Source organism: Phymastichus coffea, unplaced genomic scaffold, assembly GCF_024137745.1.
Source record: "Phymastichus coffea isolate CEN01 unplaced genomic scaffold, Cenicafe_Pcof_1.1 PCOF00059, whole genome shotgun sequence".
Taxonomy (NCBI): domain Eukaryota; kingdom Metazoa; phylum Arthropoda; class Insecta; order Hymenoptera; family Eulophidae; genus Phymastichus; species Phymastichus coffea.
Genome location: NW_026706870.1, coordinates 366,147 through 393,383, shown reverse-complemented (window position 1 = coordinate 393,383; position 27,237 = coordinate 366,147). Strand labels below are relative to the sequence as shown.

Genomic DNA, 27,237 nt, shown 5'->3' with positions numbered 1-27,237 from the left:
GTTCTCCTTATATTTTCAATTTTAAATACCTCAAAGTGTATCGGTAGCTATAAAGTCAGATACAAAATTTTATGTATTTCTAATTTTTAATAATGTTGATTTTCGAAGATATGCAGGTTAATGAAACTTAATTAGTATATTGTCATAAAACGAATGTCTACGGAACAAGTCGATAACATTATTTGCGAATTTATATTAATTTACTCCCGTTCAATACATAATTTCAATACTAGGAATAATATAGCGTACCAAATCAAGCAAGATGTACATGATCAAGACTTATCTGTCTCGTATCAAAGTAAAAAACCAAAAACGCGAGAACCAAACCAACAAGAAATCAATAATCGATCAATTCGAGCGAGCTACGACGCTGTGTTCGCAAATATGCACAAACTTTACCGCTAAATCGTAAACGCGAAGTGAAAAGTTTGTGATGTAAAAAATAGATTTGAAAACGTTGAATTTTATGATATAAATCGCTTATCGGGGAAAATCGTCTTACAAAGTTATAAACAATTGAAATTAATTAAATGAATAGGTCAAAGTTTAGAATAAAATCATATGATTTTTTTACACTGAAAAATTGTTTTGATACACGGAACATTATTCAAAAACAAGTTTGTCAATTTAACAATTAAACAGATAGAATTTGAACAATAATTAAATAACGCAATGTGACGGCCAGCCGTAACTTAGTTTTTTTTTATATTAATTTAATTATTAAATATGAAGAACGGAGCGGGAACCTTCCTGATTTCCCACGATGAAAACGCATTCGAGATAAAGTGTTTATATAAACCTTTATAGTGGCCCGAGTCTGCGTACTCGGCCTTACAATCGACGCTCTATCCTGCTTTGTCCTGTCAGATGTGTTGACAGGAGCCTACGATCATCGTGTATACATCGTGAAGCGTTATCATGCCGATAATAGAAGGGGGCCATAAAAATGCAATTTATCTTTTTTATTCCCACCGAATTTTAAGAAAATATCCGTAATATTTAATGGATTTTAATCAATTTTGTAAGTTACTATTGTACCATAATGCGCATCTTTTAAAAATATATCATTTATCCAGTTCAACCCTTGCAATAACAAAATAACTAATAAATAATTTCATGTTTTAAGCGAAAATAACAATAGTACCGCAATGTATATTATAATAACCCTTAGAAGTTTTTGGATTTTTATAATAGTTAATTATTGAATTATTGTAATTTATAGTTATTAAATAATCATTATGTATCGTTAAATTTAACTAAGTTTAGTACGATTTTGTATAAGTAATTATAAACTATAGCGTCACTCTTGCTCTTAAAAGTGGCACTCCGAGAGCCATCTCTGGAGAAAAGGGCCCAAGTTAAAAGGGGACCGCCCTATCTCTCTCTGAAAATTCACGCCCACAGACCAATAAAGAAATCCTAGATACGATTAGAAAATTTTCCACTAATACAAAATTTGGCCGTTATCGCTTCATGGGCCTGAGGAAAGGGATTTCCACCCAACCGCCCCCAGGTTATAAAAAGCCCTGCACAAGGCCGCGATAGTCAGTCTAGTGAAAATTAATCAACAAAAATTCAAGTTCAAGTTGTTAGAGTCAAAGTTAGTTGCGGTTGTTGTCAGTGATTGTAGTGACTGTGCACAGCAGAGATTGAAGGAAGCACGGAAATCAGTAGTGTCGAGAAGTCAGCCAAGAAGTTAGCAATACCCAGTCAAGAAGTCAGTCAAAGAGCCCAGCAGCCAAGCGATGGAACAAGGAAAACAAGAAAAATAAGTTAATGTAAAATAAAGACGAGCAGACCGAAAGAGTGAATTACAAAATAAAAAAAAAGAGTGAGCAATCAAAATTTTTTTTTACTTATCTATCTCTCCTCGCTTTTAGCGTAGCTCGCAATCCAAAAATTTTCCCTTTGTCGTATTTGGAGACTACTTTTGATAGGCTCCAAATACAATTTATATTAGGAAAACTAGGTTCTACTATTGATACGATCCAGGGTACCTCCCGCTCTCGGATTACAACTATTGAATGGAATTCAAGAGCAGAAGTACAGGTTTAATGGCACTATCCCCTTCGGTATTATTAATTTTCGAATAGTGATCCTGCTAGTTTATGCGAGAAATCGCAGACTAGCAACAACAGAACCCTGAGACTGCGCCAAGCCTGAGATGCACCTGAGATGTGTCGTTGCCACGACGTCACAGTAAATTATTTCTTTTGCAAATATAAAATCGACAATCGGATAACAATCGTTTTTATTAATTTTACAAGTAAATACAGTTGAATCGCTATATCGCAACGTAATTTTAAATGTTTAAATAAATTATTAACTTTTTACTTATTGATAACTTTGTTCAAAAATCAGTTATCAACATGTCTAATTTTTACTTCTTCTCAAGATGCTAGTTTCGGTGTGTGATTTATTTATTGCAAAATTATTCGTGATTTATACTTGTAAATTGAATTTCACTGAGTATTAATTATTTAATACGTATAACAAGTTTAGATTTGAGATCAGCGCATCGAAATTAACTGAATAAGTACTTTTGTTCATTGAAAAAGCTTGAAGTTACAAATTTCGCATAATAAACTACAGATTTTGCATAGATATATGACGTCACGCTCATCGTATGGTAATGATTTTGATCAAGTGCTCTAACATATCTAAGAGTACATGTTAGATAGTGCCTTATAGTTTCGATAGAAAAACAGATCATACCGGACCATTACAATGCATATGTATTGAAGTACACATTCAAATACAAAAAAGAGCTGCATTAGTAAAAATAAAATTTGGTAAATAAATGCATTTTAAAACTGTTTAGTTTTGAAATATTTTCGGTTAATTACGCGCACGGGCGTGACCGAAGCACGGCTCTAATACTCGGAAAGAGAGAGAAGAGGGAAAAGACTGTATAGCGACACCAGCATGGATGCCAGTATGGCTGTATCAGAAACAGAATAGAAATGTTGCGTCTAGTACTCTGAGCTGTGCGCGTTTGTAGGCGTGAAACACATCCCCACTCTTGGGTACCTTTTCCTTCACTTATTTTTCTCACTTGCAGCGGAACCGGCGCGAATACGTTCGTGCGACCAATGTGTAATACCAACGAAACAAAGAACTTCTTAAGTTTATTAGTCAGCAAAGGCTAAGCGTTTGAAGACGTCGTTTTCTTTTTGTCCGTCGCCACGCCTGTTACAGTGTTATATGCAGTTTGATTACTTTCTGTTCAATTATTACTATGTGCGTGTATACCGGCGGTCGACTTAAACTTTATCGAGATTGCTGAGAGATTTCCTGCGAGTAAGCATTTTTTATATAAAATTCTTCACTTTTCGAATTTGCATGATGTAACGAATATGTAATGAACAGCTCTTTGTTTTAAAGTTTTATCGTTAGCAAAAGGCATGGCGCGCAAAATATGTTTAAAACTGAAAATGCGTATGAATTGTAGCGGTAGGTTAGAGTAGTTGTAATAAATTCACCGACATGCGAGAGTTGTTACCAGTAGGGGGACTACATTTAGCTTTCAAAGTACTAATCGAGTTGCAAACATTTGGTACAGCAATGGTCCTTTTCATTTCTTTGAAAATTATGCTTATAATACTATAATAAACAGTAAAGTGAAATTTCTACATTTATTGTTAAAACAATTAAACTGCAAAAATTCAATATTATAAAATAATGTTATATTAAAGAATAATTCAAATATTTATTCTTTTCTTATCAAAAAGATTTGGATTTTTGTAATGAAATTTTATTGGTAGAAATCTTATTTTAGTGTATTTTTTCGATTAGTTTTCAATTGTTTTAATTAAGGAAATTCAATATAACAGTATTATTTCACTGAACTACTTTTTTTTTCTGATCGTCAGGTGCGCCTGATAATTTGTTTTTCTTTATTTGTTAAAATATTTTTTTATAATTTTAAATATTTTGAAGGATATGTATTCATTGAAGTGTATATATGTATACGTATTACATATATACTATAAATCAGTTTCGACTAATTTAGTGTAGTATTCTTTCCAAAACAAATTAAAAATTTACATTTTCATGTTCGGTCCTCACAATCTTAATGTTTTATTTACATTTATAAGTTTCATCTAAAAAAACGTTTAAATATATTACCACGCCAATGAGCTGAAATCACTTTATTTTATTTAACTTTTTTAAAACAGGGATTTTTATGTTCAAATTGGACTTTTTCTTTACACGATATTTGTAGATAAAATCTAAGAATTTGTTACGTCAAGTGCTCGACAAATTTGGTGGTTGAAATTTGACCAGTTCCATCTGGGCCAAAAAGTCCCATGTTAAAAATCTTATTTTTAGAATTAACAGTGTATTCCTATGTAATTGGATGCGCTGAATACGAAAAAAAAATAATAAAAAATGTCTAGAAAGCATTTCTAAGCTTGAAAATTGCATTAGAAGGTTGAATCCGTTGATTTCTGTCCGAAAAACGTTTTTATAAGCTCTGGATGCAGAAAAATAGCAACGATTATTATGAATATCATTTTTAAGAAATACTTAAGTTTTCGCTCTCAGCATGACTTGTGATCAACAGCCTGGATGTGGCGAAAATTTGATCCCTTTGGGGTCCTTGACTTTTGTTAATCCCCTTGCCTCTTACTTTGGGGCGCTTGATTACCGTGAGTCTCTTTTGCCTCTCATCTCAGAATATTTGATTGTATGATAATGTTTCATCTGCTATATGTAATACTATTGTTTTATTGTTTTTGTATTCAACGCGTTTCAAAATATGTGAGAGACTAATTTACATGTCAAAATACCGAATAAAAAATTTGACTTTGAAATCACTATTCAAGGTCAAATATGCTACCTAAAATTGTTACACTATATTTCCTATATTCAAAACATAATATTATCCGCAAAATCACTTAAAAATATTATGATACTTGAGTGGTCGAAATATCGACCAGTCCTGTCCTTAAAAGGTTATCTTTAAAAAATTACGAGTTGCCGAAATCCAGCGTTGTGATTAGTTGATGCTAAAAACGAGTATGAAATTTTAAATTTTATTAAATATTATTAAATATTAAATGTTTATATTGTATATCCAGAAGTATGAAATTCATATTTCATCAGTATATTCAATTTATAAGTAATGAATATGGATCGGATGAATAAAAAAAATAGCAAATTTTCAGCAATATCGTCGGATTAATCAATGTCGAAAATTAACGAGTATGCGAGTGCGGTTAAACGAGGGAGGTATTGTAACAATATGTGTAACAAACTAAGCATGTGAATTAATTCATTGGTTTGCCAAGTTTATTACTCTGTTCGTTAAAATTTCATACTCCCCCCTCTCTCTCTCTGTCAATTTAAAAAGACTTAACTTTTATTAATCTCTCTCTCTCTCCCCAAACAGTCGAAGGCCATTTTTACGCGATGATTTTATCTCGCATCACATGCATCAGATATTCCATAATAACTTATACCGGGTTATCAATGCTTGTACAACGTACCATCCCCAGCAGTATAACGATTATTTAATTTTGTAAGCTGCGATCATTTTTTTTCTACGGAAGTTCCATAGCATAATCATTTTTAGATTAATTATAGATATTTGATAATACTTAACGGAAATTTATAGTCACTGAATTTGCGATTTATCGGCCAGAATGATTTAGTAGTACTCGGCATACACGACTGTGATGTATAGTCTAGTAGAATTATAGTTAGTGATGGGTGCGAGTTGAGGAAGGAATTTTCATTGGTGAAATCATTCAGGAATATCCTAATAATTAACGTACCATAATTTGCACCTCGACTGGTGCACGGTAAATGTTTAAATGAAGAAAGTGCCAAACATGGACTTTTTTCGACAGATTTTCTTATTTTACTCTTAAACCGTGCAGAAAACGAAAAAAATGTATAGAAATAAAGTTGTAGAGCGTGTAATGGTCAATAAAATGTCATGCTTCAAAGTTGTAAAATTTCATTTGTCTCGGCTATAAACGTAAAATAAAAAAAAATAAAGAAAACACGAAAAAAACAGCTAATTTTTGTATCCGGAACTACAGTTGACATTGAATCATCATTGGATCTTAATGATGATTTATTCTTTAAAAACTTTAATCTTTTATAAATATAACCATAAAAAATCCATTCGATATTTTTTTTAGTTACTGAGTTATTGGATTGGTTTATTAAAGAAATTCAAGTTTGAGAAGCTTTTTTATATTAATACTGCCTTGGAAATAAGCCATTGACACTTGCTGCGATTTTTTACGTATACTTCAAAGTTTAAACTACCATATTTCGTGATCGACACTTTTTTAATATTAATAAACTTGTACGATTTTTAAATGAAAACTCCGATTTTTACGTAATTAAATAGGCACATAATTGAGCAGCAAGAAAACTACAATTTCTACATTGCTCATCAATTTAATCTATCATGACAAATAATTGTAATACTTTGATAAAAATAACGAACAATACAGAACTATATGTATATCAATTTATAAAAAAATGATTAATTTATTTTTAAAACTAATATACAATGCTAATAATATACAACATGTGTTATGAATTGGTTATTTACATATAAAACATTTGTACAATAATTTATATTTGAATAAGTTTAATATCCATGTGCTTGTGCTTTAATATACTTGTGTTCTTCCGTTGTGAACGCTTGTAAATTTTCGTTGTGAACCCCTTACTATCGAATATGATCATGAATATACTGAGGTAAAACACTCTGTCTATTTACTATGAAAGCAGTTTTAAATTTACATGCTGTAAAAGATTTTGGAATAAAAGGGATTGTCGAGCTTAATCTTTGTACAGAAGGCGTGATTTTTATTGCATTATTACATTACTGTAATTAAAAAAAACAGATTCGACAGTATTGATACATGTTCTAGCTATATGTTACTTTAATTATTTTACAAGCAAAAATGGTTATTTATGTGCCTTGGGTGAGCTAAGCGTCAGTATGGTATGGGGGAGATGTTCTCTTGAGACTGAAAAATTTATCTTCTGTTCAGAGATATGACTTTATTACTGCACGAAGTTATTAGACTTACTTTTTTGGCAGTGTTGGCTACAACTCAGTCATATTTCGCTTGATCACCTTGAAATTAATCTAAAAGTAAAATTAGTTGATTTCTTAGACAGAGTTTAAAATATATTTGCATGGCACAATTGGTAACACTTTTCCCATAATAAAATAATAAAAATTATTCAGTAAAAATTTTCTTAGAGTAAAATGTTAGAATATTTTTAAATTTGATTTGTCTAATATTTAGTAAATTCACTTGAAATAATAAAATATATTTGATTTAAATGATTGGTTCTAAGTTAGGGATTAACACTACTTGATATTTCGCGATTGTCAAGTATTAAAATAGCGTCTCAACTAAATAGTTCCAAGAATTATCTTAAATTATAGAAAAAGAGCTACGTTTTCAAAAATATAAATAGAACTTTACGAGTTATCTTATGATTTAGCTTAGTGCATTCACGGAGCCAATCTAATAAGAAGTAACAAGAACTTCTAACAGTATGTAAAAAACGTTACTGACGTTCAGGAAAAAAACATAAGTATCAAATGCTTATTTAGAACAGTATTACTTACGGCGACGCTACTGGACTTTTGACAAATTAATAAACGGACAATAACAATAACCAAACATTTTAGTTCAAAGATATAAATATGTAGCAACTACTTTTTAATTAGGAATAATATTTACTATGACTAGTATATATAATCGTATCAATTACGAACATTTTGAAAAAGTTAGGGACGTGAATGGGGATGCTTAGACAAATTGACCGAATCAATCCATTAACACATAAAATCCTAGACTTTTTAACTTTTTGGCCCTTGTTCCCACAACGACATTTCATCATTTCATTGACGGTTAAAGCAGTTTCAAAATGTCCAAAACTTTGAATATTTTTTCTAAACTTATTCGACAAAACTTGAACTCTTCACGCCTTATCATTGAGTTCATTATCTCCAGACTTGGAAAATTAAAATTAGTTCGTGACATAGCTTGTTGAACTATATTACTAGACAATAAATTAAATTAAATTAAATTAAATTTGCTATCATACTTTTTCTCCTCGCTTACTCATTCACACAAGTGTTAATTGTGTTAATTTTCTAATTTTTTTTGATTGTCTGTATATGTTTTAGAAATTTTTTTATGAGTGTTGAGCTAATACATCTTCAATGTCTGTATCCTAATTAATATTCCCATTCAAATCATCATCATCAGATTCTCCATCTGATTCTTCAAAATTATCTGCATTTGGTATGTCAATAAATTCGTTATAATTATTGTTAGAATCATCGAACTTGTAATGTTTGTGACTACGAGAAGAACATTTCTTCCGTTTTGGAGGCATTTGACAAGATTTTATTTCTTATTTTTACTCATGTTCACCTAAGACAGAGCACAGATTTTAAACTCGTATCAAGAGCCAGAATAGATTTAAGTGTATGAGTGAATTAAATCTATATAAAATAGATTATAAAATCTATTGAATCTATATAAAATATTATAGAATAAAAAAAAATTCTTATTTCGATCGTAATAATTGACAATTCGTTTAATTAAAAAACTATACACTTGTTTTTGTCACATCAGTCATACTAGTAATGGAATTTATAAACGTGAAACTTCGGTATAAGATTAAATTCGTTTAGTAAATAAAATAATCACTTTTTACTATTATGTTATGAAAACTAGGCTAAGTGGAAGTTGAATAACTTTATTTAGCCACACACATCAAGCGTTGGAGAATGTGCAGCAATCGTAAAATATGAATTTATAACTTTACGAATTTTTTTCGGAGAATCAGCGCTCTTAATCAAAAAATGACTAGAGACATTTTTTATTACAAATTTTACATGAAATACGAAAATATTTTTTTCATTAGCATATTATTAAATTTCCAATAGTCGGACCGCCATATTGGATCCGTCATTTTGGATTTCCTAACACTGTCACCGAATTTTCATATAGTGTGCCCAGAATAATAGGAAAATTGAATTTAATTGAAGTTCAGAAATTTTCATCAACGACAATCTTTAGAAAACTTAGTATTTTCCAAGCTCTTCGGGCACCATATTGAATCCGCCATTAATTAGGTTGTTACATATATTAGAAGATGTCTGTACATAATTTATCAATCAAACTCTGACAGTTTGATCAATAAAATTTCAAATGTTATCCAATAATTGTAGAAGTGTCGTGAAAAAACGCGCATTTTTCCAAATTTCCATACTCTTACGCCCATTTGGAAAAGATAAAACATAAGCTGCTGGACCAACAAATTTTTTTCATGAACTACAACTATTTTGTCCACTTTTACCTATAGTTTGAAATAGATTAGTATGCTTTATCCATTTGAAAAATAAAGAAATAAATAAAAAAATTTTTTTTTAATTTTTAGTACTTTTTGGCATAAAATCCGTCATATTGGTTTTCCGGTGCACGGAAAAGTAATTTTTACTTCAGAAATAGAAATTGATTCAGAAAGAAGAGACCTAAAAACATTAATTATATAAGGATTGGTCATGATATATTTCTTTTGTCGCTGTGGGAACAAGGGCCAAAAATAAGTTAAAAAGTTTGGGATTTTAGGCGTTAATGGGTCAATTCGGTCAATTTGTCTCAACATCCCCCTTCACATCCCTAACTTTTCCGAAACATTCGTTTTTTTATCATGCATGCTCATTATCAAAGTACAATAATCAATTCCTACATTTTTATTTACACAGCACTGCAGGTAAGCTCCTGCAATTATGGCCTTCAACAACGATCCGAGTACTGCACAATATCGTGTCTCCGTGCTGGAATGGGCCAAACAGTTTGTCGCTAAGCAAAGAGAAAGGTTTATTTATAATATTTACTAATAGTTACGAAATCATTCTGCTGAATATAAGTAAATTAATGATTTGTTATGAAATGATTCGCTTGAAAAAATGTGGTATATTAACCATGATACTGCCACTGCTATGCGAATATAAATATAAATCAGTCAAGTTTGGAGATTACAATAATTTGTATCTTGATAAGTAGAAATAAAAAATTCAAAGTAATACTTTTAAATGAATTTATAATCTTTACGTGTTTTGCATTACTTATAAGCAAAAGAAAAATTATTACGGGAATGATTCTTATTTCAGACTTGAGTTTGATAGTCTAAAGATTGATGACCTAATGTTTTTAGGTTTGCCTTTCTTTTTACTTTGAGTATTCATGCTATTGTTTGATTAAAAAGTATTAAAGTACTTTTGATCAGGAAGTTAACATTCAGAATTACAAAAGCTAACGTAGGCTGGAAATTGTACAACATAGTAATAAATAAGAATAATTAATTAATAATTTAACAATATTTATTAACAGTTAATAAAGTTCTTATTTGAGGTAGCATAATTAGCTTTTATAACTTTGTAACAAATAGTGAATGTATTGACTGTCATTAAATATATTTTTAAGCATATTATCTTCTCGTTCATTCAAAAGTATCTTTTTTTCTGAGTCAGAAGTCATGGTAATAGTGGAAGTGACGAAGGATCCGCAATCGATATTACTAAGTGGTTATCTTGTAAACATGCAAATTCACAAGAATGCAGTTCTTTGGAAAAGTTGAACGGACGAAACGCAAATAAAGATAACGTATCTCAGAATGAACCTGCATACCAGCAGGATGACAATTACCAAAAATACAATCAAAATTATCAGAATAATGACCACCAAAGAGATAACCACGGATACCAAAATTACTGTAAACGAAATGACGACGTTTGGAGTGACGAGAAAAAGGAAAACGTTGTTGGATATTTGAATGATAGGACATATCAAAATAATAATATTACATATAGTGGTGGTTATCATCAAGCTACTTCTAATATCAATCGTTCCAATCACAATGCTCCAGGTAATTGTGACATTCTTACAGATGATATCTTACGCTTACTAAAGATATAGGTTTGATTTTTCTTTTCGTGATTTAGATTCGAGAGAACAAACTCAACGATATGTTGAATCTAAAGACTTACGAAATTATTATAAACATCCATACTGGCGAACTACACGGGATACAAATCAACGAAGCAATTGCTATTTTCGATCTCAAAATTCAATTACTAAGGTAAGCCTGTGGGTAATAATTTATTTAGAAAAGTACTTTCTATGGAGGGATAAGTGTAAATAATTTATGCTCTTTGAAATTTAAAAGACTTAATATTTGTAAAGCTGTAAATTTACTGAATTTCAAAATATGTAAAATTATAATTTCAAGAGAGCAAGTATAGTTCGTACAGTAAGTAATTTTTGTAACTTATTACATTTTCAAAATAATTTTTTTAATCAAGATAATTTTTCTTCAATTACAAAATAATATTTAGTACTTTAAATAAAATCTTTCCAAATCAAGAAAATTTGTTGTTTTGCGATTATTAGGTAATAATTTACGTTTTTACTATAAAAAGTAATTTAAATAGATCGTAGATAAAAATCGGCTTAGTAATTAACTATTTTTATTTATATTGTGATTTACTATAATAATTTGGCAGCAACGTGTATTTGTATGCATACTGTTAATTACTAAACCGATTTTCATATGCAATCTTTTCAAATTACTTTTTTTAATAAAAATGTAAATTATTCTCTAATAATTGCAAAATATTATTCACAATTATTGTATATGTATTCGTATATATATATTATTAAAACATAAATAAAAACAAAATAACTGCATTTGGTGAAACTGTTTACATTTAATTTCATGCATTAAATTTAAACAGTTTTCTTCGATTTAAGAAAATCAAAAAAGAACTCAATATGACAATATCAACTTTTATCAAAAATTTAATGTACGAGAATAAAAAGAAATCAATCAAGACCGAGATTTTCCCGAAGCTTCTTTTATGCTATGATAAATCGTGATTCGGAGTACATAAAACTGATCCTTCGTGTTCTTTTAATCATAAAAAAAGCTATTTATGCTAGCAAATTTAAGTGAAGATACGTTTTAAAACTATATGCAGATGCTCAGATTTGACTAGATATAAAATATTTCATATTCTTTCATATCTACTATATTCTATATAGAATATAATTGATGTTTTCAATATGAACAGATTGCTATCTATAATCAAGAATATAAATAATATCAATTTAATTAAAATTAGTTCTATTTAGGTCATTTCTTCACACAAATCCTGTTAAATTAAAATAATTGATTCTAAGCAACATATAATATAACCAGGTTTATACAGCGAATTGATTTTTTATTATGATTTTCGAGTCGTTGTTCGTATTCTTCAATTATCTACTTATTTCCTATAATATATCATTTTATGACACTCCGTGCGCAAAGTGCAACTTTCCCGAACGCTCGGCTAATAACGTGCACTCCAAATCGAACTTTGCACAAGCCTTATAAAAAATACTCTACGATACATCTTCGGCAAAGAGATTCTCGTCTCGTGTGACATTCTATTTTTGCTTCGTTTAGGCGTAAACGCCACATAAGACTAAAATCTACATTCCTGTACTTGTATTGTAATATACTAGATTGTGTACATATCTGTAAATAAATGACATGTACTTTTATGATCATCAACATTAAATAAAAAATGAGCTATTATCGATTATCTGTGAAATTGTGGAAGTTACGTAATTTTAATAGCAATTAGGAGGCAACAGAACTCAAGATTATTTGAATTATTTGATTCAGGTTTCATCACAACCGTACGATCTACGTTGTAACTTTGATAATCGATCAAGATCATTAATTGACCAAAAGGATAATGAAATTAAACATTCAAGTAATGAATGGGATAATGGAAGACGTTCAAACAATAAACAGAAAGACAATCATAACACAAGATTAAACAGCAGAACATTGGGATGGAACGTTGAAACAATAGGTAATTATTAATTAATCCTTTATATTATATTTTATAAATATAATTTTTTTTGCAACATTCTACGTTTACTTTAGATATACCTGAATCAATAGATTGTTCATCTAGCAAAGCACATCAAGACAATGTTGACAAATCAACCATAACTCAATCAAACGATTTGCCATCTACAACTTTCACTACTCAATCGTCTAAAATTTCATCTATACCAATGAATTCTAAACGGAGTGACGATGTGACGCCTCTAATTAATATTTCATTGAAAGTTCCTTCATGCGATACGGACCAAACTAACATAAATCGCTCTACGTCTATTTTGAATGCATTTAAATCAATAAAAAATTTCCACAATAAAATAAGTCAAAGTAACGCTAACAAATCAACTGCAGCTCAGTCAAATGATTTATTATCTACGACTGCCATCAGAGGTTCTGTATCAATTGTTTTTGAAACGAATAACGTTTTGCCACTTTTAACCAATGATGAATTGAAGGAAATTCCGCTAACTTTAACGAGTACTGAAAATAAATCCCGTGATAAAGTCTTGACACCTTTGGTTAATAATGGATTCGTCGATTCGGAAAAACTGAATAATACAAAAACAAAAACAAGTGCCATAAGTGCTGTACTTAGTAATGCTGAACGTAATGATTTATCGGGAATTACGGACAATAACGAATGTTATCCTACTTTAAGTTCAGATAAGGCAGCATCATATTCCTCAACTAATATTAAGTCTGTTAAGTTATCAGCAGAATTAAATAGTTCTGAAACAAAATCTAATGACGTTTCACTGTCTTCAACGGTTACTGAATTTATGGATGTATCGGAAACTTCAAGCAATGATGAATATTCTTCCAAGTCTACTGACGATAAAATCGATAATCATCTTACTGTCAACGTGCAATGTATTAGTGAGAAGGGTACTAGTCCAAGCATTAATTGTATGTAAACATTATTAATCTAACAATTATTTCGGAAATTACTGTTTAAGATGAATACTGATTACTGTATGATTTTTAGCAGCTGAGGATACTCGAAACTTTGACATGCAAATAAAACAAAGTCACAAATTAAATCGGAAAAGGTCAATTGATTCAAGTAAGTTTACTATGATTTTTCCAACAGAAATACCTCTTAAATTATATGTTCAAAATAAGTTTATCGTAAGATGTCATTTTGATGACAATACTTAACCTTTTTTGCTGTAGTTTCCTAATTCAATTTATTTTCAAGCTGAATAGAAGTTTTGAATATTCGTAAATCTATGGATAAAGAAAATCATGTTTATTTTGAAGAATAATATATATTTGCATATATTGTCAATAAATTTTTGTTACAATATAGAAAAAACAACGACATTATAAAAATGTCGGAAAATTTTCTTCTTATTAAAAATGTTGAAAATCATAGTGATAGAGTAATTGATATTTTTTAACTATAATTAACGAAATAGTTGATTATTTACATGACAAACCATTTTTCTAAACATTTGTCTAGTCAAACTATAATTATTGGCATTATCGAAAACAATAAATACAAATGTATTATGAATGTTTTTATTGTTATGTAAGCTTACTATATTAAAAAAATGTTTTTTAATATTTTAGGTGCGACGAAATCCAGCGACAAGAATTCTGACACAGCGGTAAATGTTACTCAGCTACCTGACACTGTCGAAGTACCAGTAAAAAAGTCAATGTACAGTACGTTTACATCAGCCATGAAGACTAAAAAGAGTAACCAAAGCAAAAAATCAGCAATCACAATCAAACACAAACAAGAACAAAATAATATGATTGTCAAATTAATTGCACCAATGATTTCTATAGATTCGAATCGAAATCGAATAAACAATGAATGTGATTTAACCGTCACAAAAACTAGTGCACCAATAAACCTACATATGAAGCAAGTAAGCTACGTAAATAATAACAAAGTTAACGAGAGTAAAGAAAGTAAGGTTAATGTTTATTGCAAGGAAATCGATAAGAAGCCGAAAAAATCCGTAGCAGATAAAAAAGAGAGTACATTCGATAAACCAAATACTTTTAAGAAAAATCATTTTGAGCAGTTCAAATTTATTCTGAAAATTATGAAAGCTATAAGCTATCACTGGACGTTGGCTAACGGAAATATTAAAAATGTTTGCAATGCGATGTATCATTTTGAGAAGCAATACGATAAAATTTGCACTCTGGTGGAAATTAAATACTTCGATGATACCAGTAACAAAATAAACTTCAAAAATTTCTTTGGAGATGAGTTTAACATTCAACGGTATTTTAACACTTTTTGCAAGTTAAAGCACAGCTGCTTTAGCAATCAATATAGCAAAATTGTAATTTTGACTAATTGCGAAATAGATATAAGTCTTTTCAATAATAACGGTATCAAAGTATTTTGCGATAATGATAAATACGAATTTGAAGTAGATTCACCTCATGAAGAATCGAAAATTTATAAAAAATGCATGGAATCTTTTGACTTGCCTAAATTAGCTAGACTGTTGTATGAATTTATTTGTGACAGTCATAAGTTGCCTCATTTCAACATGAAACTCATAAGAAAATATCATTTGGCCCTTGTTAACGAGAACGTGTTGCAAATGTACGATGAGATACAAAAAGAAGAGCGTGTTCGTTTTGCCAAATTTCATCCGCATTTTATTCAAGATATTCAATTATCAAACGCAGCAAGGCAGCTGCGTAATCATTTGAAAAAGCTCATACGTGGCTTTCCCATTAACAGCATGAAATTTCGAGTTGTAAATAAGGATTTCGGCGACGATGTAGCCTCCGAGAGATTCCCCGAAACAGTGAACAAATTACCCGATGAAAATTGTAAAGAAACGTTTGAACATTTTTTCAAAGTCTTTGAAATTAGAAAAATTATAAGGTTGACCAATGAAGAGATTAAATGTGAGCTAGGTGAAAAATTCATTAAACTTGAAACTCAGACTTATTTCGATGCGGTCCAGAAAGAATTTACAAGGTTTTTGAATAAGCACGGTTTAAAATCGGATATATTTGAAGCACTGGAACATACAATATCAAAGTTAGAAGTAACAGAAAAGATTTCACAGCGACCTTCTCGCCATATAGAATTTCAATTTGATCAAGAAATCTTTGCAATTTTTTCTTCGACGATTATTATGAAAAATGTTATTTTGTATTCAACGGAAAGCTTATTATTTAGCGATTTGAAGATGAGACAATTTTCAAAGTACCTAAAGTACACAGAAAATCGAGAAAGTCTCTTTATAACGTCCGAAATTTTGTTTCAAATGCCCGATGACGTTGTAAACGCATTTTCTCATCGCTCGACAAATTTATTAGTAATTACATGGGAAAATAACGACGTGACAGATAGTAGACAAATAAAACAAATCGAAGATGTAATCGAGAGACTTCGTAAAGTGTCAAAAAAATCTCGGGAAAAGAAGAAATCTATTATTATTGCTGACAAAGGAAATATCAGTTTATCACTACTTGGATCCCGGATTTTTAGAATCGATGAAGATTGGACTCTTAAATCTCAAAATAATTGTTTCAAGTGGATTAAAGTGTTTCTGCAAGAACGTAGTATGCAGTTATCAGACATAGGGGATAATGCTGCGATCAACAATTTAATTAAAAACCCGAAAATTTTGGAAAAATTGTTGGCTGAAAATGTTAAAATCGGTATACCATTAGCGAAACCAGTTGATTTCAAAGAAAAATTTTTTGAGTTTAAACTGAAGCAAAGTGTGATTGTTAATCCCCAGATTTTTCGAGAAAATATCAACGATGTCTTCGTGATCAGTAACATTGACCGTAAAAACTTTTATTTCAAATACAAACCATCAGATAGAGCCATTTACCTAAAAAATTTGCAGTTAAAAAATACAGACTTATCATTGAATAGTAAATACATTCTACTTGAAAGCAACGTTAATCCAATGCTTATCTGTAAAAAAATTGAAAAAACAAACGTTCATGTACTTACCTACCAATCCAACAATTTTATTTGGAAATCGACAAGTGGCAGTTTAGCAGTTATAATGAAGTATAAAATAATTAGTGACAGCAATGATTATGTATCATTCACTGTCAAGGATATTTTAATCAATGGACCTAGAACCGTCATCATATCAGGGGAACCTGGTATCGGCAAAAGTGCTTGTTTATACGATTTCGCCAATCAAGCGAATGAAATGTTCGGACCAGTCTGGATAATCCAAGTAGATTTAAATCAACCTCTAAAAAACACTCTCAGAGGATGTTCTATTGAGACCATTGAAAATGCCATTCACTTTCTCGCCGACTATCTAGACTTGAAAGACGAGCAGAGGGAATTGTTTATTATGGGTGCTCAAGGCCAATTGAAAATAAAAATTATGTTATTCATTGATGGTTACGATGATGTGTACGAAAATGTAAATTTGTTGACAAGTCTTTTACAACACTTGCAAAACAGCAATATTGAGAGAATGTTTGTAACAAGTAGAACCAATCAATTAGAGAATACACTGAAAACATTTTCATACTCTCTTGTCTTTGGCAACGAAGAAAAGTGCCAGTTTGTTAAGAAATTCTGTGATCACAAAAATTTTGAATATAATTTAGACGACAAAACCAAATTATTTACTACTCCGTTGCATCTGAAAATGTTCATGGAATTGTACCATGAAAAACCAATAAAAATCTCCATCGAAAATCACTACGATCTGTATAAAAATTACGTGAACCTTTATTTGTCGTGGAATAATTTAAAAAGTGCCTACACATTTTCAGCGCAAAAACTATTGAGAAAGAACGAACTTCAAGAGATTGGTGCTACCATTGAAAATGTAAATTTCGAGCTTCCCGTAAAATTGTCACGAAAAACTATAATTGAATATTTTACCGCAAAATGGCTTACGAGAAGATATTTAAACTCAAAACAGTGCATTGAGAATCTCATCGAACGTACTTCCTCGATTTTCCTAAGCTCGTATTTAGTCTCTTACGAAAAAAAAAAGAAGCAACAAATATCCATAGATGAATTCGCGAAATATGGATTCCTGCGATCCCTTAAAGCAATTTTAGAACTTGACAGTACGAAGAAACCGTGCTTGAATCGATTAATAAGCAAAGGTAAAAATAAAACCTACGAAGTTTTGAAATTTTTGTTGGATTTTTTTAACGATACCGGCTGTCATGAATTCATACAATATGAAAAACATAGTAATTATAATTTGCTCAAGTACGTCAACAAACAAATAAATGGTCAGACTCCACTTCAAACAGCTGCTAAATATAATAGAATTGATTTAGCTTGCGAATTAATTTTCAAAGGAGCTGATATTTCGGTTATACAACAATTGTCAAGCTTTATCAAGAGTATGGCAATTTATGTAACTCAAGAGCTAACGAACGGCAATATAAGACTAGGACCTCTCGTCGCAGTATTGTTAGAAATGTCACCTCAGATAACCGTTGATCTCGACGTTAAAATTCAATTTCCAAAAGTATTATCTTACCTCTTCTCGTGTGGAAATGTCACGTTAATAGAACAGCTTCTCAAAACTCAAAATGATCACGAAAGGTATTGCGTGTTTGATATTTTTTCGATTTTTCGCGACGTACAATGAATTCGGTAAAAAATACATATTTATTTGTTTCCAGTGTATGACAAAAATTTTTACGTGGTTATTCTGTAATAACTGTTGGTATAACTGCTGGCCTTTGATTGAAAGTAATTTAATCAAAACTAAAAAATTAATTTATTTTCTTCATTCATTGCTTAAGAGAAATTTTTGAAGGCTTACTTATTTTGCATGAAAAAAATTTAAGTCATTTCACAATAGTATCCCATGAATTTTAAGCTAGAGCTTTCAACTAATGTATAAAAATTGCTAGAATAGAATAATCTGTATATTTTTCTAATTCTGAAAATGTTTATAAAATAATTCAATTTGTTTAGCCAAACTCGTAAAACGTATCTACCAATTACATTTTATTTTTGCGATACAGGATATTTCAATAATTTTATTTTTTCAAATTCACAGGTATAAGCTATTGGAGACAAAAGTTGACGGCAAATCGCTATTGGATCAAGTGAACGAAAACGAAAACATCGAGGATGAAAATAGGCTGCAATTGATCACGTATCTGGTGAATAATACCAGTACAAATTTGCTAAGTACCACCAACATAGACTCGATCTTACGAAGCGCTTGTAATTACGGACATGAGCACACTTTCAACTACTACATCTCTTATACCAAAACAAGTATCAACATCTTGCATGAAGCCCTTCGCAGCAACGACGAAAAGATCATCAATTTCCTCATGCGTGACAACAAACGAACGAGAGACGCAAACGGAAACAATGCTCTGCATCAAGCCATCAGTCTGGGAATCAGCCGAAAGACATTAAACTACCTTCTTGGCAAAGTTAGCATCAATGACGTCAATAATGTGGGCGATACTGTGCTGCACATAGCCTTCAAAGAAGGTGCCAGTTTGTCAACCATCAAGTTCCTTGTCAATGCTGGCGCATCTCTGACTTCCACCAACGACTTGGGTTTTTATCCTTGGGTTTTTGCTATTAAGGAAGAGAGCTCTCGTTATTGCAAACAACAACAGCGTGAGCTTATGACCTATCTATATACGAAAAACATTCATTTTCCAACCAGCCAAAGTCCAAATCTCGCCTTTGATATGGCCAAAAAAGAAATCACACCGAAACTCGATTACTTTAAAAATGCTGACAATTATGACATCGATTACAATGATAACAATGAGTCGCGCTTACACATTGCACTACTCTGTCGATATCAAAATAATTGGTGCAAGTTCTTGATCAATCACGGGGCCGATGTCAATATCTTCAAGAATGGTAAATCGGCATTTCATCTAGCTTTGGAATACGAATGTTACGACGTTGCCAAGCTGATGTTACAACATGGTGCCATTATTGATAAGATTGACAAGACTGGAATGACGCCTTTGGATTGCTTGAAACACCATGCGAATGATTTGCCTTGTCAGTCGATGAAGGAGATACTCATGTTGGCGAGTAATATCTTTCACAGCGGTAATGTGTTATCGAAAGCAGTACACTTTGTGGACATAAACAAAATCGACACTTGTTATTTACGTTACTTATTAAATTGCCGTGACAAGAAAGGGAGGACGCTGCTTCACGTTGCCGCGTGCACAGGAGACGCCGATGTAATCGATAAGCTATACATACTGTCCATGAATTGTCAATTTCGTTACAAAGATTTTCGGCCAATGGACGTAAATGCAATTGATAATCTTGGCAATACTCCCCTTCATTTAGCAGCCAAGAAAAATGAGAAATGCGTCGCCAAATTGCTTTCTATCGGTGCTTGTTTTCGAATGACCAATTTGGATGGCAAAAAACCAATAGACTTATCTTGTTCGGGTACTCCCATCAGAAAGTGGCTTCGAGCTGCCGAAGACTTATTCAAATTTATCAAGCAACAAAAAGTCGACGATGTTTGCAAACTTTTGAAGACTTATCCCGAGGTACAAAATGGTGTGGATAACTCCGGTAAGACACTTTTGCACTTGGTGAAAGATAACAAGTTGACGAGGCTCTTATTGACAAATAGATATGTAAACGTGAATGCGTTAGACAATGAACAAAGACCTCCTATATATTACGCTGCAGAAAGAAATTATATAGATGGAGTAAAATTGCTACTGAAAGCTGGTGCAAGCTACGACTTCAAAGGCTTTCGGAACAGAAATAACGAATCATTTAAGCTACTCCAAAAAATCGACGAGTTATTCGACGACGTACAATCCCATAAACCGAGATTCTTCCTTAATGGTTATCATTGGATACTTGACGAAGAACTAGAAGATATTGCCAACACCTTTCAAGTGACTCGAGACGTCATTATCAATGTTAAAGACAGTCAGAAAAGCTCTTTATTGCACTACACCGCTAAATATGACTATGTGGACGCCACTGAACGTCTTTTGAAGAATGGTGCGATTTACAATTCGCGAAACAAATATGGAAATACTCCATTGGATCTAGCTGTTAATAGCAAACAATTATTCAAGTCTATCGACAATTTGTTTAAAAATATATACGCTTATACTTGGACGGACGTGGATCCGATTGTTGCTGTCAATTGTCGAATATCTGGTGGATTCACGCTACTACATAAAGCCGTCGAAGCTGGCAATTCGGAGATGGTTAAGTGGTTGGTAGATCAAGGTGCTGACATTAACGCTACAACAAATAATACTCTGGGAGTAAGACATATGAAATTAGTAGAATTGTTAAATCGATAAAATAGGATTCTTATTTGCGTTGGAGATGTAAATTAAAATTCGGGAACCCTTCGTGAACTATCTTCCTATTAATGTAAGAAAATTGTGAATTTGTTGATTATTTTATTATGTTGCAAATTGGCATTATTTACTGATTATCTCAGAATAGTATCTAGTTGAACTTGATAAATTTTATTTCTTCGATAAAAACAAATCACTTCATGAATTATTAATGTTTCAATCGCTTTGTTATAGAATTATTTCTTATTTCGTTTTTGCGATATTATTATAGTATTCGTTTAAATGTAACGTTTCGCTAATATAATTGCTTAGTAATTTTTATATGAAAAACTGGAAAATTGTGTTTTTCATCGATTGTATTAAATTATTAATGCGGTACTTACAAGCGTTTTAAGAACGTTCGAATAAGATTGTACAAATAGAATGATTTTATAATATGGAAATCCGTTTCTATAAATTAATGATTGTATTCTTAGTTATATATATTTAACATTTACATTATACCGTATTTGTGAAGAAACTTCGTAAAGGAATTTAATTTTAATAAATTTTTTCTACCGCCAAGTTGTATGTCACTTATTGAAAATCTATAAAAAATATCAAATTTTTAAAACTAGATTAACTATTAATAAAAATTAATAATAATTAAAAAGTTTAATTTAACTCGTCTATTTATACGAAGATATTGATATTGATTGGAGAAATCTTCATCTATTCTATTAAAGAAGTCAGCAAACATCGGTACCTCAAAAATGATCTGTCTTTGCTAAATTCTAGTTATTCTAAGCTCAATACTTTTGTTCACAAAACATGAGAAGTAAGGAGAAGTCTTAATATAATAAATACTTGCCGAGATTTATCGTAAATGTGGCTATTCTGAGATACTGAAGACGAATTCGCCTCGTATAATTACGTTAAAAAAATTACTAAATTTCATTTAATATTTAACGATTAAATTAAATTAAATTAAATTAAATTAAATTTTATTTAATTTAACGATATTTATCTTGTCTAAGAATGGAAAAAATCTTCAATTGATAAAATAAATATAAATAAATGAATTTTTAATTCGTCTTTGAAACATGAAAATTTATGTATAAAAAGAAATTGTTGACTATGACAATAATACAAATTTTGATGATCAATTATGGTTATAAAATGTACAGTTTGTAAGTGTAAAAATTGTAACATAATTTTTAAAAATATAATGTGCAACAAATGATTGCAGAATTTACAGTTTTTGAATACGAAAAATAGTAAACTATTATTACAGCAATATCCAGTATGACAGATTTCATAAAAGACGTAAATGGTATTATCGAAATTTCAGCAATAACTATTACATTAGTGTTGAATCATTTCAATTATAATAAGTTGAAATAATTAAAAAAATATATGAAAACGGTGACCAAGAAAAATTCTTGAAGGAATAACCCAATAATCCCTACGAAAAATTAAAAAATTTGGAATTATGCCTTAGAAAAATGTCATGTTTAAATGCATAGGAAAGGAAACGGGATTAACGATTTACGCAGTAAACTCGTTGATGTCTTCAGAACTATATATAAATTTCAGCTTATAGTTCCTCGGAATAATTAAAACGGATACGTTATAAATTGAATAACATTTAGTAATCACCATCAAATTTAAGCACACAGTTATACCCATTATTATCCTCGTATAAAATATTAAAATATATGTAAATACTAAATAGAAGAAATTAGTTTCTGCTTTCTTTAAACTTGCTTTGCGTAAATTACAAATTGAGCTGAGATTATTATTATTAATAATATTCTTTCGTTCTACGTGCGAGCAGAAAACATTGTTGCATATATAATAACATTTCATTGTTTATATTTATCGTTCATTTTTTGAGCCATCAAATTAACTTTTTGATCAAATTAAAAAATCAGAAATTTCATCTTGAAAGAAGTCACATAATAACGGTGTTTCTGTTCGAAGCGATCGTTGTCAAAATTAATGCTCGTAATTGGAGAAACTGCAGCGATTAGTTGTGATTATTTACCACGGCATACTAGCGCGAATAATGTCAATGAAAGCAAATTATGAAGTAAACGAATAGCGTCGTATACGCATGTAAACTGTAATGTTCCTGACTTTCCACTCTGGAACAAGGGCAGAGATCGAACGAATAGAGATATTATAAAGATCTGCTATAAGTACAAATTAGCCGATTACCTACAGCTACCAAGTCATACGATAACATCATCTTGTACTCGAACATCTGCAGGGATTAGTTTAAGTCATCTAACGATCTGCGGCATATCAGCGTCTGTCCGTGTTGGAATCACGGCAGCTGGCTCGGAATTCTTGTGTTTTTCATGTGATATTGTGAATGCGTGTTCATCTCGTAAACGCAGTCCGCGCGCATAATACAGCAGCTGAGAGGTTTGTACTTGCAATGGCGTTATTCCTTTGCGTAGCGTTTGTTGTGATTGTATAAACGTGGATTCGAGAGCGCCGTTTGAACGCTCGGAAAAATAAACGAATCTATGGATTTTTCATGTGTGATCGATCAGTTTTTTCGAAAACAGTAAAAGCAAAACTATTCTGATGAATTTCGAATTCTTTAAGAAGAAAAATAATGTATAATTCGTAATAACGCCGACGAATATAGGCACTTATCGTGTTCGTCGGTAAAGCTTGGTATTTTTCTTTTACAGGCACCGACGATGACGCCATATGGACTTGCAGTGGTAATACTATACTAATAGGATATATTAGTATTTCTGAGAACAAGCGGTACAGCCAATTTTTTACGTGTAATTATCTATTTTGCAAATTTAACAGTGGGTATACGTTACGTCGACTTATTCATTCGTCGTTTGTTATCGATTTTATTGATAAATACTTGATCATGAATTCGGAGACTCCTGCTAGCAAAAAAAAAGCCAGCGACGCTAGCGAAGAGAATTTGACTGTCAAATTTGAGAGTCTGATCTTTAAGGAGAGAGAAAAACCCGAGAAGTATCCGTTCGAAATTGTGTCGACCGAACAAATAGTACAATACATGATCGATTTCATCGATGACGTCAACAAAGTCATCGAGAAGCCCGCGACGATCACGCGAATCCTGCTCAATCACTGCAAGTGGGACAAGCAAAAGCTGCTGGAAAAATACTTCGAGGATAGTGCCAAGCTGTTCGCCGAAGCGCGCGTTGTCGATCGTAGCGAGCTGACCGCCAATTGCGCCGGGGACACGCAACATCCGGACGCTCCGAGCGGCGAAACGGAAGACTGCGGAATTTGCTGTGTGCCGACAGCAAAGTCCACGATGGCTGATTCGTCGTGCGGTCACCGGTTCTGCTTGGACTGCTGGAACGAGTATTTGACAACGAAAATCATGGACGATGGGATCGGTCAGACGATAGCTTGCGCCGCACACGAATGCGACATTCTGGTGGACGACGAGCGCGTGATGAAACTGGTGACAGATCCGGCGGTCAAGTACAAGTATCAGGTCCTGATAACGAACAGCTTCGTCGAGTGTAACCGAGAGTTGCGCTGGTGTTCGACTCCCGGCTGCGAGGCTGCGATCAAGGTTCGATATCACGACGCCAAGCCGGTCACCTGCAAGTGCAACCGGACGATGTGTTTCGCCTGCGGCGAGGACTGGCACGATCCGTTAACTTGCGAGTTGCTGCGTAAATGGATGAAGGTGTTCCATAAAGACGAGGCCAACACAAGATGGATCTCGAAGAACGCGAAGCCGTGTATCAACTGTTATACGCCGATCCAGAAAAATGGCGGCTGCAATTCCGTATCGTGCAAGAAATGCTCTCACGTGTTCTGCTGGGTATGCGAGAAATCGTGGAAGTTACATTTGTTTCATTATCATTGTAGCTTCCAGTCAAAACAAGAGACCATAAGTTCAGTCCAACCGACCAGTTCGCAGCAAAAATATCTGTTTTACGAATTGAGATTCATAAAGCACCGAGACTCGATCAAGAGGGTCTCTGCGTTATACGAAATGGTAAATAAAAAGATGGAGAAAATAATGAAGCACGATATGACGTGGATCGAGGTACAATTCATGAAGAAAGCTGTGGATGTTTTGTGCTTATGTCAACAGACTCTCATGTACACGTATGCCTTTGCATACTATTTAAAGAAAACGAATCATATGGCCATTTTGGAACAGAATCAAAGGGATTTGGAGGCCGCCGTTTTCGAGCTCTCTAAATATCTCGAGTTAGATATTGAGGAAGAGGATGTCAGCGAAATTAAAGAAACTATAGTTAGCAAAACTAACTATTGCAAGAGACGCTTTACAGTACTGCTCGATCATGTTCACGATGGCTACGATGAGGACATATGGGAGTTCGAGGAACAAGACCAGTAGTAACAGACTCGACATTACTTTTTTTTTCGTTCTTTGTTTTTACAACAAACATTTGCGTTTTTTACAACTATGACTAATATTTTTATTGATGCGTCTCTTTCGAATCATTAAATAGACTTTCATATTGACTTTCTAATCCACACAGTTGTTTTATTTCAGTAGTCGCTGCTTCATTCCAAATTTATCCTTTACTCACAATTAATTACGAGATACAGAATATTCAAAACTGTCACTCGGAGGTATTTTAATTAAAGTTTTCAACAGCAAGCATAACAATTCATCAAGCACGTCTACAGACTACAGCTTTTACACGCACATCTTATCGTTCTCAAGCAAACTTTTGCGAACTAATACGGTTCACATAATGTCATTTACTGTTGCGCTTTCGATCAGTGGTACGTTGGTGGAGTAATGGTGAGTACATTTTTGAACGTACATATGTATTCATATTGCTCGCGCTATTCCTAGTGATTATGAAATTTCATTACTTGTGTTATTGACACTGTACATTTTAAAGCTCCTAACTTATTCCAAGATTAGTTGCTCAACTGAGCGATTTTTTTCTTATTCGTTTTCCAGTGTCGTTTAATGAAGTGTTACAATTTTCGTGGAAAACTTGCAGACCCACGTTATCTAGAAATTTGATTATCTCGAAATCAGATAATAATTAGTTACTATTCTACTGGACGCGAGGGAAATATGTGGCACCGTGAGTGAAACCATTTATCATATTGCATTATGAGTAAAAATTAAAATGTCCCATAATTAAAAACAAATTTAAATAAGACAGAATTTATTTTTTCAAAAAAAAAACAATAGTTTAATTGGAAGATTAATTGATTATAATAAAAAGAATTATTAGACGGTTAAAGTATTCATGTATTTTCAACGACAAATGAAAATTTTGAGAAACAATTGGTTATTCAAAATTTTATGTCTACGTCTAAATCTACGCATTGGATATATTCAAAAGCAAACATTCTTTTCTATATAAATTGGTTCTTTCACACTTTTTTGACATTGAATTGTGGGCTAGCATAGTTTCTAAATCTGTACCCCACATGCCTAACTATTTCCCAGCCAACCCGAGAGTTTTAATTTTTTGAGCTTCGTTCTTAGTTATAAAAATTGAGCGGTTACGACTAGATTTTCCGGGCGAGCGTCGTCGAGCCTCGGTCGGTCATAAATCCGGAACTTTCTCTTTTTTCTGCCGAGCCTCGCTAATTGCGTACACGTGTTTTTCCCCGATAAGCTTTACGCGTATAAAACTAAAATAATATAGACTGAAATGTCGAAGCGTCGGAGTAAGGAAATATTATAATTGAAGAGTGCAATAAAAATAATATTCGTATAAAAAATATACATGATTTAATACATTTTCGTCAACCCGTTTAAATTATCGACAAGTTTATTAAAATTTAATAAAAGTTTTACACCCAACAAAAGAATTCAAATTTTGAACGAATATTGTACCTAATTTGCATAAAATACGCAAATGCTTCACGAATCACATACATGTTTTGTATGTATAATGTTTATGGAAAGTGAACAAAACATGCACGAATTATGTATGTATATTTCGAAACAAACACCTGCAAAATACGCATGACATACTTATGCATTATATATGAATTTTGCATGATTTTATATGT

The 27,237-nt window shown here is 31.9% G+C and overlaps 3 protein-coding genes across 3 annotated transcripts; all 3 read left to right on the top strand.

Moving 5' to 3' along the window:
* The first annotated feature begins 3,003 nt into the window (after positions 1-3,003).
* On the top strand, positions 3,004-11,060 carry LOC131666590 (probable ATP-dependent RNA helicase ddx42). The gene is made up of 4 exons (XM_058939397.1): positions 3,004-3,300; positions 9,767-9,879; positions 10,535-10,929; positions 10,974-11,060. The coding sequence occupies exons 2-4, from the start codon at positions 9,791-9,793 to the stop codon at positions 11,003-11,005; spliced, it is 516 nt and encodes a 171-aa protein (XP_058795380.1). The 5' UTR covers positions 3,004-3,300; positions 9,767-9,790; the 3' UTR covers positions 11,006-11,060.
* LOC131666629 (uncharacterized) lies at positions 11,030-21,778 on the top strand. Its single transcript, XM_058939465.1, has 7 exons — positions 11,030-11,142; positions 12,511-12,574; positions 12,685-12,925; positions 13,000-13,866; positions 13,946-14,023; positions 14,533-18,490; positions 18,954-21,778. The coding sequence occupies exons 1-7, from the start codon at positions 11,030-11,032 to the stop codon at positions 21,220-21,222; spliced, it is 7,590 nt and encodes a 2,529-aa protein (XP_058795448.1). The 3' UTR covers positions 21,223-21,778.
* Positions 21,779-23,381: 1,603 nt separating this feature from the next.
* On the top strand, positions 23,382-25,719 carry LOC131666539 (E3 ubiquitin-protein ligase ARIH1-like). Its single transcript, XM_058939310.1, has 3 exons — positions 23,382-23,631; positions 23,907-23,939; positions 24,034-25,719. The coding sequence occupies exons 2-3, from the start codon at positions 23,926-23,928 to the stop codon at positions 25,583-25,585; spliced, it is 1,566 nt and encodes a 521-aa protein (XP_058795293.1). The 5' UTR covers positions 23,382-23,631; positions 23,907-23,925; the 3' UTR covers positions 25,586-25,719.
* Positions 25,720-27,237: the final 1,518 nt, after the last annotated feature.

What these genes read in the sequence shown, in the direction of transcription:
- LOC131666590 (XM_058939397.1), top strand. Translation starts at nt 9,791, where the DNA reads ATGGCCTTCAACAACGATCCGAGTACTGCACAATATCGTGTCTCCGTG. An exon ending in GTCGCTAAGCAAAGAGAAAG is followed by an intron (nt 9,880 to 10,534) that starts GTTTATTTATAA and finishes TTTCTGAGTCAG; the next exon opens with AAGTCATGGTAATAGTGGAA. An exon ending in TTCCAATCACAATGCTCCAG is followed by an intron (nt 10,930 to 10,973) that starts GTAATTGTGACA and finishes CGCTTACTAAAG; the next exon opens with ATATAGGTTTGATTTTTCTT.
- LOC131666629 (XM_058939465.1), top strand. Translation starts at nt 11,030, where the DNA reads ATGTTGAATCTAAAGACTTACGAAATTATTATAAACATCCATACTGGC. An exon ending in TACTAGTCCAAGCATTAATT is followed by an intron (nt 13,867 to 13,945) that starts GTATGTAAACAT and finishes TATGATTTTTAG; the next exon opens with CAGCTGAGGATACTCGAAAC. An exon ending in ACTCAAAATGATCACGAAAG is followed by an intron (nt 18,491 to 18,953) that starts GTATTGCGTGTT and finishes TCAAATTCACAG; the next exon opens with GTATAAGCTATTGGAGACAA.